Source organism: Orycteropus afer, unplaced genomic scaffold (genome assembly GCF_000298275.1).
Source record: "Orycteropus afer afer isolate SDZICR_OR568_19922 unplaced genomic scaffold, OryAfe1.0 scaffold00005, whole genome shotgun sequence".
Taxonomy (NCBI): Eukaryota; Metazoa; Chordata; class Mammalia; order Tubulidentata; family Orycteropodidae; genus Orycteropus; species Orycteropus afer.
This window is the reverse complement of record NW_006921592.1, coordinates 1,584,377-1,596,635: the sequence shown is the minus strand read 5'-3', so window position 1 is coordinate 1,596,635 and position 12,259 is coordinate 1,584,377. Positions and strand designations below refer to the sequence as shown.

Genomic DNA, 12,259 nt, shown 5'->3' with positions numbered 1-12,259 from the left:
GAATGTCATGAGTTCAAGTTTCATGACCAGCCTAAGCAAAATTAAAGAGAAGAGGGCAAGAAGAGAGGGAAAAGTTTCTATTTTAGAAAAACCAAAGGTGATTGATTTATTTGGGTTCCTGGGTTACAATCTTCAGGGGAAGACACAGACCTTCCTTCTCTGGAATAACCCCAGTGTTAACTCTGGGCCTCTCTGAAGGTGCTAGGCTCATGGAGTCTGCTTCAGTGATAAAATACCAGTGAAAATGCAAGTCTGAGAGGCCATACTGGCCATGACCATAAGGATCTGGGAGAGATCTCACTAGTGTTGGCTGGTCCCACTGTTATTTCTGCTGGGCCTTAAAGAGGAGAGCAAAAGTGCAGTGTTCCAAGTGAGCATGTATCCTGGGGGATAGACTTTGTCCCAGAAAAATCATTATGTAGGCAGACTCTCCTGGGCTTTGGTGGATTCTTTAAAAATTTAAATTCATTGCTATTCAGTTGATTCTGACTGACGGCGACCCCACATATGTCAGAGTAGAATTGTGCTCCATGGACTTTTCAGTCGCTGCTTTTTCAGAAGTAGATCCCCGGGGTTTCTTCTGAGCACCCAGGCATCCCACTTTTTGGTTGACAGCCAAGCACGTAAATCATTCGTACCACTAAGGGATTCCTTTTAAAATTAAGGTGGTTGGAAGCCACAACCCAAAGATATCTTAGCTTTTACATACTATGATGTACCTACTTCACAGGGCCGTTGGGAGACTTCATTCATGCAGGACATTACGCAGGGTTCTTGGCACAGGGCCTGGCCCCGAGTGTGCCGCCATAAAAGTTGGCAGTGATGATGATGATGGTAATGATGATAATCGTTCACCAGCAACGCCTTTCTACACTTTCTCTCCTCCATGCAATCACTTACTGTAATATCTTCCCTGTGCTGCTTTAAAAACAAAGTCAAACTATCTTGGCCTCCAGACTGAGAGGGTTAATTTGGAGCTCTTCTCTTAAAAAGCAGGAACCTTGTATAACTTAACCAAATCTCAGGACACAGAAGTTTACAGCCAGTGACGCCATGGGTGGATCTCATTGGATCTACAGGTATAGAGGCAGGTACCTCTCACACTCAGGAAAGTAAATGCATTTTTAATCAATTGTGATGTCACTATGCCTCCTGCAAAAGATTCTAGCCCTAGATTCTTTAATCAGCTATTAAAATTCATTCAGAGGGAAAGGCAAACTGAGTTAATCAGACCCCAAGACTCATAGTCATTATTGATCAATTAATGCAACAATATTCAAGGCTAAGGATCTCTAGATGGTTCTAGCTCATAAGCATCTGTTAAGCACAGATACTGCTTCACAAAATCACAGAGCTCAGTTGTAAAGCACATACACCTAGGAATAAAGAGACTTGTCTCAATTAATTTATGTTATTACCTACTTACTCAGGTGAAAAAGTCACTTCTGTGTACCTCCATTCCATATCTGTAAAGTGAGAGAAGAGAAATACTGCCTAGTAACTATGCAGGGGTCTGGGGGAAGAAAATGAACTGAGAATGAGTGATTTTAAAAAGTTACACAAAGGGGCTAGTGTCTCCACTTATTTGAAGGTGGGTTACAATTGCTTCAAAACGAAAATAAAATAAATTACACCAGGAACATAGAGGGATTAAGAAGTATCACAAAAGCAAAGATGGAGTATTTCAATGTAAGAATAGTTGATAGGAAGATGATGTTTAAAACAGAACTTTTTTTTTTTTTTCCTTTTTAATCAGCTCTGCATTTTTAAGATGAACTGGTCATAGGTAATGTATTGGATGGAAGAATTTAGGGGGAAAAAGAATCTGCCCAAAAGTATGCTGCATCTACAAACTTAAGAAAGAATTGATACTGTCTCACTTGTATTTGTTTTTGCACAACTTGGCCTGGCATGTTTAGGGTTTGTTTTTGTTTTGTTGTTCATTATAGATTTACACCACATTTATTCATCACCTCTGCCCTCCCATACCCATCTCACTTTTACTACCAGCAACACAAAATACAAGGAATTGTCCAGTTTCACTATAGCTCTTCGCGTTTACAAGTGTTGAGCGCTTGCTTTTGGAACGCCGTTCTGATTGGCTGAGCCAATGTCAGTGACATCAACCAACTTACTTTTGATTGGAGGGCTGGTTGCTGGGACTGTAGCGTTTGCAGGAAGTCATTTAACTGTTTGAGAGCTGGAAAACCGAAGCTGAAGTTCTCTTTTGTCAAAGGAACGAGTGCATCTGACTAAGGGAGTTGCGTCCCAAAGCTCTGCAAGCTGGAGTGTGAGTCTGGAGGCCTGGACGGACACCCGCAGAGAGATGCACTCTCGGAGATGAGCGGCTTCTTCTCGCCAGCCTTCCGGCTATTACCCTTTTAAAAGTTGGCGTTCTAGGCTGTAGGGGTAGCACGAGGCATCGAAACGGAACAGTCGGATTGGCCGCGTGCCTCAGTTCTAGACGCACCTCTCCACCGAAAGGCCTTTCTGACTGGCAGGGGGAGAAAGTAAACAGAGTTGAATCACCCTCCCCACTGGCCAATTGGAGGGGGTTTGCATTGTGACGTGATGGGATTCTGCGAAACTGTTACTGAGCAAGAGAATGCCGGAACGGTGCGGACCGGCAGATACCGGGGCTCAAAAACCGTCAGTGGACTAGGGGAAAAGTGTCTCTTAGAGCTGGTGCTTGATCCAGCCCTTCCCACCCGCGTCTGGGTGGTTGAGTGAATGTACTGGGGCTTTGGATCGACGGAGAGGCGGCCGAGGGCGTGTGCCCCTCTTGCAGTTTCCTCTCCCAACGCCTCGGGGGCGTTTTCAGTCGAATAAACTTGCGACTGCCACGTGTGGCATCTTTCCAAGGGAGCCGGCTCGGAGGGGCCGGCGCGCCCGTCGGGGGATCGCGCCTGGCGCAGGGCAGGGGCTGCCGCGAGAGCCCGCAGGGCGGCGGAGCCCAGGGCCGTGGATGCTGCGTGCGGAGGCGCTGCCGGTTACGTAAAGATGAGGGGCTGAGGTCGCCTCGGCGCTCCTGTGAGTCGGAAGCGCCCCGCGCCCCCGCCCCCTTGGCCGCCGCGGCGCGCAGCGCTTGTCGTCCGAGGCGAGGGCAGGGCGAGCCGAACCTCCGCAGCCACAGCGAAGTTTGGTCGTGCCGCCTGGGCTGCCGTCGCCCGCACCATGTCCGCGGCCGCCTACATGGACTTCGTGGCTGCTCAGTGTCTGGTTTCCATTTCGAACCGCGCTGCGGTGCCGGAGCATGGGGGCGCTCCGGACGCCGAGCGGCTGCGACTACCTGAACGCGAGGTGACCAAGGAGCACGGTGGTGACCCAGGGGACACCTGGAAGGATTACTGCACGCTGGTCACCATCGCCAAGAGCTTGTTGGACCTGAACAAGTACCGACCCATCCAGACCCCTTCGGTGTGCAGCGACAGTCTGGAGAGTCCCGATGAGGATATGGGATCCGACAGCGACGTGACCACCGAATCTGGGTCGAGTCCTTCCCACAGCCCGGAGGAGAGACAGGATCCTGGCCGCGCGCCCAGCCCGCTCTCCCTCCTCCACCCTGGAATGGCTGCGAAGGGGAAACACGCCTCCGAAAAGAGGCACAAGTGCCCCTACAGTGGCTGTGGGAAAGTCTATGGAAAATCCTCCCATCTCAAAGCCCATTACAGAGTGCATACAGGTTAGCAGCGTCTCCCTTTCCCACTGAGGTCTGGGGTTAACCTCTGGCCGGGCACTACACTCGGCCTAAAGGGTGCAAGAGATTTTAACTCTTTAAATAATTTAACCGTGTTGAGACAGGACGCTCACTGGCTCCTTAATTATACCCAGATTCTAGAAGCAATGGAGAGAGCATTAAACTGGCGGGCAGAGTGAGAGCTGACTGCCAGCCCCCGTGCGTGGCTTCGCTGGGAGGGTGCCGCCCCTCCCCTGCCCCGCCCCCAGGACTCCCGCACCCCGCGTCTGTGGGGCCACCCCACCTGGGAAGACGTTTGCAGCGGGGCAGTCAGATGGCGTCTATTTTATTTTATTCCCTCGTGGGATTGCAGCCAAGTGTCCGAAACCTGGGGGAAAGCGGCACACTTTATATAGGGCCTTTTAGGAATGACTAAGTACTCATTTAGGTATATGCTTGCTACTTTCCAGGGCTTACCAAGGTGGTTTTAAATTTGGCCAAGAGTCCCCAGAGATGTTTTAAATAACACCGCTTCAGGCAGCACAAGAGTTTGATCTAGTAATGCTTAGTGAGCTAACTTCACAACTATTTAGCCTTTTTAATGAGCTAAAGAGAGGTCGCCCCCTCGGTCTCTGAATAGAGCAGTTAGCGTCGCGGAGGTGTGGTCCTTGACGGAGGTCAAGGCTCTGTAAATGTGAGGACGGACAGACAGTCTGGATGCGGCATGGACTGGCGTTCCCAGGGACAGCTAAAGGCAGGGCTGGACAAATGAGTGTGGCGAGGAAGACATCTGCAGTAGAAAATGGGCTTTGGAGACTTTCAGGGACGTTAGTCGGTTCTGTTTAACATAGCAGCAGAAAGTGGGAAGAAAGTGGTCATATGTGGACATACCATTTCCCTGTCTTTAGAAAGGTTCTTTTACAACTGCTATTCTGATAAGATTTGGACAACTCCTTTTCTCTTCGCCCTTTGACACTGTGTTTAAGAGGTGGTTGTTGGAGTTACTTGGAAAAGTCTGGATATTTTGTGGTATAATCGTTTGATACTTTTAAGAAAAGGCTCTTGGCTGGTTTTTTGTTTTGCTTTTTCAGAGAAAGGCTGCATACCTGCACCTCATCAGTTTTATTTCTTTGGGAAGGTGGTTCTTGTGGAAGTGGTTGCTGGTGCAGGAATGCAACTGAATTTCCTCTGTTCACGGAAAATCAGGTTCTGTTTGGGTTGTTGTCTTGGTTGCCATAAAACAGCATATTTTAAAGTCTGTCTCTGTAAGGATGTCGAAAGACTTGTGCCTGAATTGGAGGATCTGACCTTTCATGTGGCTCTGGGGTTGAAGTGGGGGGTGTATTAAACCAAGGGTGTTACTCACCAACAGCTGTTGGGCGGGCCTGCGGTGTCAGCCATGTTCTGAGAGTTCATTTGTTCACATGGACACCCACTGCCACCTTGAGCAAAGGCACTTTCTCCTTCAGGGAGCTGCCCAGTACGTGCGATAGGGGAGGCCTGCAGTGCCTCCGTGTGAGCCTCCCCAGTCTGGCTCAGGAAAAGTATACCAGAATTCTGGGCCATTCAGTTGAGTGAGTTGCTCAGGCATTTACAGAAATGGCTGCTTGGGTGTGCATGCATGCGTGCTGCTCTTTAATTCTCCATAAGGCAAGTCAGCTCAGCTGTTTGGGGAGAACCTTTTACACAGTCAAGAGTAGAATCTGAAAGGAAATGTTAATCCCATTTTAAATGCTAGTCAGTCTTTTGAAACTTCATGATATGGTGATTGCAGGTGTCTTATTTATGCTTGGGGGCTCTGTAATCCTACTCCTGTGATGGAATAAAAACTTTGGTCTCTAAACGTTGTCAAAAGCTCCTGCTATAAAAGCCAGCCCAACCCATTGCTGCCCAGTGGATTCCAATTCCTAGTGGCCCTCCTGTTCTCGGAGACATGTTTTAAGGATACTGTAAATAAGAGACTTGTGGGAGGTCTCAGGTACTTGGAAATTTCAGGTGGCGTTTCAATTCTTTTTTGGATAGGGTTAGGAGCTTCCTGATTGTAATTGCTGGTATTAAATCCAGAAGGTACCCAGAAAGAGCATTTGTAATGTCTGCATTCTGCGACAATTCTAAGACATCCTAGCCCCACCTCCTTGCTCAGTGCTGCCCTACAGGAATCTCTCCTGCTACTTCCTCACTTCCTAGTACAGTCTCTCACAGCTGCCACTTACATAGAACTACTGGCTTTAGGAGTTGACTCATTTAAACAAGATTTCATTTAATTCAGTGCAGCTACTTCTATAGTGTCCTTAGGAAAAAGATACTCTGAGGCAGACTGAGCTGAATTCTGATTTGTCCCACTGTTTTCTAGTTGTGAGACCTCAAGCAAGTTACGTTAATTCAGAATTTACCAACTAGAGGCCTGCTGCTGAATTTGCTTTGTAAATTTGTTTGGCTCAGCCAACACAGGGTTTATAAAAATGTGATTAGTTACAGCCCAACCCCCCAAGAAAGTTGCCCATGAGTCGATGCCAACTCATAGGGACCTCATAGAACAGAGTAGAACTACCCCAGAGGGTTTCCAAGGCTGTAATCTCTATGGAAGCAAACTGCCACATCTTTCTCCCTTGGAGTGAGTGGCTGATGGCTTCAAACTGCTGACCTTTTGGTTAGCAGCCGAGCGCTTAACCAATGTACAACCAGGGCACCGCTCAGCTACCAACATCTCACAAGCATTTTGGCACAAATCCAGATTTTTGACTTCTCTGGAAAAGAAATATCTGGCAACTCTAGGCCAGAATTCCTGCTTAGCAACAATTGGCTTGAACTGTTGTTGTTGTTATGTGCCATCGAGTTGGCCCTGACTCATAGCGACCCCTCCTTGGGTTTCCGAGGCAGTATCACTACGGAAGTAGGATTGCCCAACCTTCCTTCCAAGGAGTGGCTGGTGGGTTTGAACCGCCAGCCGTCTGGTTTGCAGGCAAGTGTCTTAGCCACTATGCTACCAGAGCTCCCTGGCTTGAACTGAGCATTCTTTATTTAGAGCAGTACCATGCCTCCCCCCCACTTTTCCCCCCCATATTTACATAGCTTCTGTTAGCCTTAGGTTTGCAGTCTCCGTTTGAGCCTGGTTTCCTAACCCACAAAATAGGACTACTGTCACTGAGCTCTGGTGGCGTAGTGCCTAAAGCAGTTGACTGCTAACCAGAAGGCTGGTGGTTCAAACCCACCACCCACGCCTTGGAAGGAAGACTGGGCAATTTACTTACTAGAGATACCCCCTCAGAAACTCAAGGAGGGGTCACTATGAGTTGGATCCAACTAGTTGGCAGTGAGTTTGGTTTTGGTTTTTTTGATCACTAAGCTCAGTAGGTTCATTTGCAAAGATAAGTTAACACATATAGAGCACCTAATAGGATTCCACTTACAATAGGCCCTTAAGAAATGCTGGGTACTATTCAAAATCAAGAAACATAGGATAAACTTACATTTAAGCAGTATGTGATTTTACATTTTCAAATAGTATGTTCAGTTTGTGTTTCTTCAACCTCCAGACATCTTTTCAGGTGAAAAAAACCCAAAAAAACACCAAGCGCACTGTCATGGAGTTGGATCCGACTCATAGGGACTCCTCCTTGGGTTTCCGAGGCGGTATCACTACGGAAGTATATTGCCCAACCTTTCTTCCAAGGAGTGGCTGGTGGGTTTGAACTGCCAGCCTTCTGGTTAGCAGTCAAATGCCTTAGGCACTACGCCAAAATTTTAAGCAGTGGGTCCAATTGTTCTTCTGAAAGAAAAAAAAAAATGACTCCAAAGAAACTCTTCCCTGTTTTCACACTTTTTGGATACTCACTAAATGTGCTTGACTATTAACCCACCTAGGCTCCTGGGAAGAAGGGCCTGGCAAGTCTGCTTCTGAAAAGTTACAGCCTTAAAAATGCTATGGAGCACAGTTCTACTCTGGCACACATGGGTTTGTGTGAGTCAGAACTGACTTCATGGCTACTGGTTGATAGCGTGTTTTTATACTTTCTTAGAGTAACGATTAGACCCATTGTTTAAATTTAGGGTACTTCACCTGTGAACACTGAGCATGTCATTTGAAAATTTATCTGAGACTAAGTTTATCCTGTGTTTCTTGACTTTGCAGATACCCTGCATAGAGAGTGTATGCATAGCATGTATATGTGTGTGTGTGTCGGTGTCCTTTGCTGAAGGATACATATCTATCTACACCCTAATTCCACATCAGAAGTCTCCAGAACGGGCATGCTAGGTTGATATCTGAATGAGAGAAACCTTAGGCCTAACTTCCATACCAGTTGCAGTTTTGCTCTCTTTTTGGAGGGGCTTAAGTCAACATTCCTCATGCATGTCATCAAGCTTGATGACACTGATTAATGGATTCTGAAAATCAGAACACTCTAAATTCCAACTATTACACCCCAGTTCCACATGAAAATTTTAAATTGCAACACTTTTATAGTAGGACAGAAGGAAGTTCATACAAACCAGGAGAGACAGGAGCTGCAAACACTTCCCAGGAGTGTCTGCTTCTGATTTTCCTTATCCTGTTTAAGCATCCCTGGGATACTTAGCGTACCTGGCGGAAGGGACCGGGATAGCCTCCGTGGTGGGTGTTGTCCTACAATACAGGAAACAGATCTTTCAGCCTCTCTAAGAATGTCCATCACAGGCCAGCTGTAACTCAGGAAGGATGTTCCTTCCCCAAGACTAGAGAAAGGTTTAAAACTGTGCTTACATAGTTGCTAGCCCTGCTCTATGCCTTTTACACTCGTCATCCTTTACTCCTTCCCTCTCTTCATTACTGCAGAAAATCTTTGGAGTCTACTCTTTGGATAAAAAACAACAATAAAAACAAAACAAAAACCCCAAGCCAGTTGTTGTTGAGTCTCTTCAGACTCAGGTGACCATGTGTGTGTCAGGGTGGAACTCTGCCCTAGGGTTTCAATGGCTGTGATCTTTCGGCAGTTGTTTGTTAGGCCTTTCTTTTAAGGTGCCTCTGGGTGGACTCTAACTGCCAACGTTAGTAGCCAAGCATGCTAACCATTGCACTGCCAGAGACTCCACTGTTGGTTAAGGAGAGTCAGTGCCATCAAAGTTGTGAAAAGGGACCCACCTCCATTAGCAGGGAGGCAGGGTATTGGGGACAGAGCAAGGTCTTGCTTTTACCCAAGACCCCAGACTTGGCTCAGAGAGGGCCTCTGGGCAGCCCATTCATTAGCCCCTGCCCAGTTTTCTTCTCTTCACGGGTGGAAGAGAGGCCCAGTGTCTTGATCTTTATGCCCATGGGACATTCTCTCTACCCCATTCTTCTTTCCAGAGGGATGTGGAATGGTATTTCATAACCTGACATGCTCCACCTGAGATTATTTACAAGCTGAGGGTGCTTGCACAGGTAATAGTTTCTCAACACTTTTTTCATTCTCTCTCTTCTAAGGAGACATTAAGGAGCCCTGGTGGCATAGAGCCTAAGGCATTTGACTGCTCACCAGAAGTTTGGCAGTTCAAACCCACCAGCCATTCCTTGGAAGGAAGATGGGGCAATCTACTTTCGTAGTGATACTGCCTCAGAAACCCAAGGAGGGGTCACTATGAGTCGGGTCCGACTCAATGGCACATAACAACAACAAGGAGACATTAGGAGTCCCTGGGTGGCGCAAATGATTAAGTACTCAACTACTAACCAAAAGGTTGGTGGTTGAACCTACCCAGAGGCATCTTGGAAGAAAGTCCTGGCAGTTAGCTTCTTTAAGGGCATAGCTTTGAAAACCGTATGGAGCACAGTTCTACTCTGATACCCATTGGGTCGTCATGAGTCAGAATCAACTGAAAGGCAGCTGGTTTGGTGTTTCCTGGGTAAGGAGACATTTTAGATTTTTTTTTTTTTGTAATCATAAATGCTCTCCCCCTCCCCCATGACATTTTAATAGCATAGATTTCCTGTATAACTGTTTATATACTGTGCCCTTTTGAAAAACAAATAAACCAGTTGCCGTAGAGATGATTCCCACTTATGTGTGCCAGAGTAGAACTGCATCATGGGTTTCCAAGGGCTGATCTATTTCTCATAAGTAGCTTGCCAGGCCTTTCTTCCAAGGAGCCTCTGGGTGGATTTGAACCACCAACCTTTCCATTAACAGCGATTGCATTAACTGTTTGCACTCAAGTCCACAGACCACTGTAGTAGCTACAATTGGTTTTCATCCACCAACAACCGATTTTTACCTCCTTGGGGGAGGTAGCCCAAAAGTTGGCAGTTGGAACCTATCAGAGGATGCCTTGAAAGATAGGCCTGGCTATCTGCTTCCAAGAAGTCACAGCCTTGACAACCTCGTGGAGCAGTTCTACTCTGAACACATGGAGTTGCCATGAATCAGATTCTACTCCACTAGACGACAAATAACAACACACAACAACCCCAACGACACTGTCCAGAAAGAGTCTAATGTATCCTGTTAGAAAAAATAATAACAATTTACATTGGAAAAGACAGTAAAGGGCTGCAGATGGTGTTCTAAAGGCTGCAAGGATTGTTCATAGGGTTTGAATCTGGCTTTCAGACAAGAGGCTAAAACTCCTCCCACAAGCCCATGGAGAGATGGCCCAGGCCATTGTTCCAGCCCCAGCTCCCTGCCGAAATCCCATGGGCTTAGAGGCTCCAGTACATGAAGGACCAGCTGCTGTTCTTCTCCCACTGCCCCCTGGCTTTGCATCATCTTCCATCCATCCGTCTGCCCTAGCAAAGATGGAGTGGGTTTGCCTTAGAGAAACTCGGGCCCCTGGAAGCATTCCGTTCCACAATAGAAAATAAAAGTGGAGTCAAAGTGCAGAATGAAAACACATTTTCCTTCAATTTTCTCTTGTAGGTGTTGAGAAGAGAGAGGGAAGGGCTGCAGGAGGGGGCAGAGGAGGGGAGATGCCACAGTACTTACGGTGCTGTTTTGATTTTAAGACTCTGTTATCTTTAAGCACGGAGATGTAACCTGAGGTAACTGAATTCTTAGGCTTGGAACATAAAGGTCAGATTTACATTCCTGTCTCAGTTGTTTATGCTTATCCCAAGAACTAGTCATTCTGTGACGTCTGTGGGAAATTCCCAGATTGAACTTCTCAGGAAGAAACATCATATGACATATTGGGAAAGTGGCTGGCAATGGTCTTCTTTGATTAAAGTTCATTGAGCAGAAAAGTGGGCGGAGTACTTTCCAGTGTGCACCCTTTCGGGAGCCCCTAAAACAGTCTGAGGTGCCTTGGCTGGAGCCTGCTTTCTGCCCCGTCAGTTTGATTTCTGAATGCCTTACTATCGTTGGCATTCTTGATTTAAAAAAAAAAAAAAAAAAAATCAGCTTTGTCATGTTTACTAGTCTTGACTTCCACATCAGTGGGTTTTTTCCCCCCTTGCCTTGGAGAAAAAGCTTGCAGCCTTCCAGCCCTCGCTGCTAGAAATCCTCCCCCACAGCCGACCCTCCCACCTTTTCCTAGTGTTTCTCCGCAAGCCCAGTGCCCAGTGAAGAGCGTAAATTAGCACCTAGTAATTGGTACAAAGGCACTTTCTGTTTCTATGCAACACACGCAATAAGGAGGGGCAAAAGGAAGAGAAAAAACACAGATGGTTAAAAAGGGAAAGAAATGGGGTCCTCTGCTGTGGTCTTTGAACACTCCTGCCTCTGGCTCTGCCCCACTTTTGGTTGGAAAGTCACTCGCCTAGGCCTAACTGGGAGCACTTGGTGGCAGTGGTTGTTAGTATCAAAAGAAAAGAATTTGGAGGTTGGAGTGACCTTGAGAGGTCGCCCATCTATCATTTTGTCTGTAAAAAAAAGTGCGTGTCCACCCTCAGCTCGATGGAGATTGTACCACGGAAGCCTTTTTGGGGACTCAGAAGATTTGAAAGCACACCACCACGGTTCCGAAGCTGGCGCTCTTTCCCATGGCTAGCGTGCGACTTTGGGCAGATTATGTATTCTCGCAGAACCTCATTTTCCCCAGAGCATTGGGAGGGTAGTGGGTCCTCTGAAGGGTAGTTGGAAAGATGAAGTAAAGTGGCTTCAGGCTTAGCATGTTCATAAGGTCTTCCTCCATTTTGAGTTCTTTCTGTTAGAATTCTTTTCCCCATAGTCTCCTGAGGACTTCATTGACTCCTGGCTCTTCGCTTTTGACTCACAAACACCATTTGCGTCCGAGCAGAACTGTGATCGGGTTTTCAGGGGCCCTGATCTTTCAGAAGGTGATCTCCAGCCCTTTCTTCTGAGGTGCCTTTGAGTGCACTTGAACCTCTAAACTTTAGGTTAGCAGCCGAGCATTTGCCTTGGACTAAAGAGCTGCTTGGAATTAACCAAGTGACAGAAGTAGAGTCAGCTTTTGTGGCCTTTGTGCCTTTATTATGGAGAGGTAACACTGCGAAAGCTCACAGCAGAGCTCCTGTGAGGTTTTCTTCTCTTCCCTTCATAGAACTCTCCTTAAACTTTTAATGCTTTTTGGTGCATTAAGGCAAGAGAAAGCATTTGTTTTATCCTGGCCTCAAGCATTTCCCTCAGCAAATACTAGGACTAACGTTATTATTCATAGAGAATGCATTTC

At 46.9% G+C, this 12,259-nt stretch overlaps 1 protein-coding gene across 1 annotated transcript in view; it reads left to right on the top strand.

The window, feature by feature from the left end:
• Positions 1-3,174: 3,174 nt before the first annotated feature.
• KLF9 (Kruppel like factor 9) overlaps positions 3,175-12,259 on the top strand; it is a 31,715-nt gene continuing 22,630 nt past the window's right edge. The window contains exon 1 of the mRNA XM_007938431.2: positions 3,175-3,682. Coding sequence (XP_007936622.1) covers positions 3,175-3,682 — 508 coding nt within the window. The remainder of the gene's footprint in view (positions 3,683-12,259) is intronic.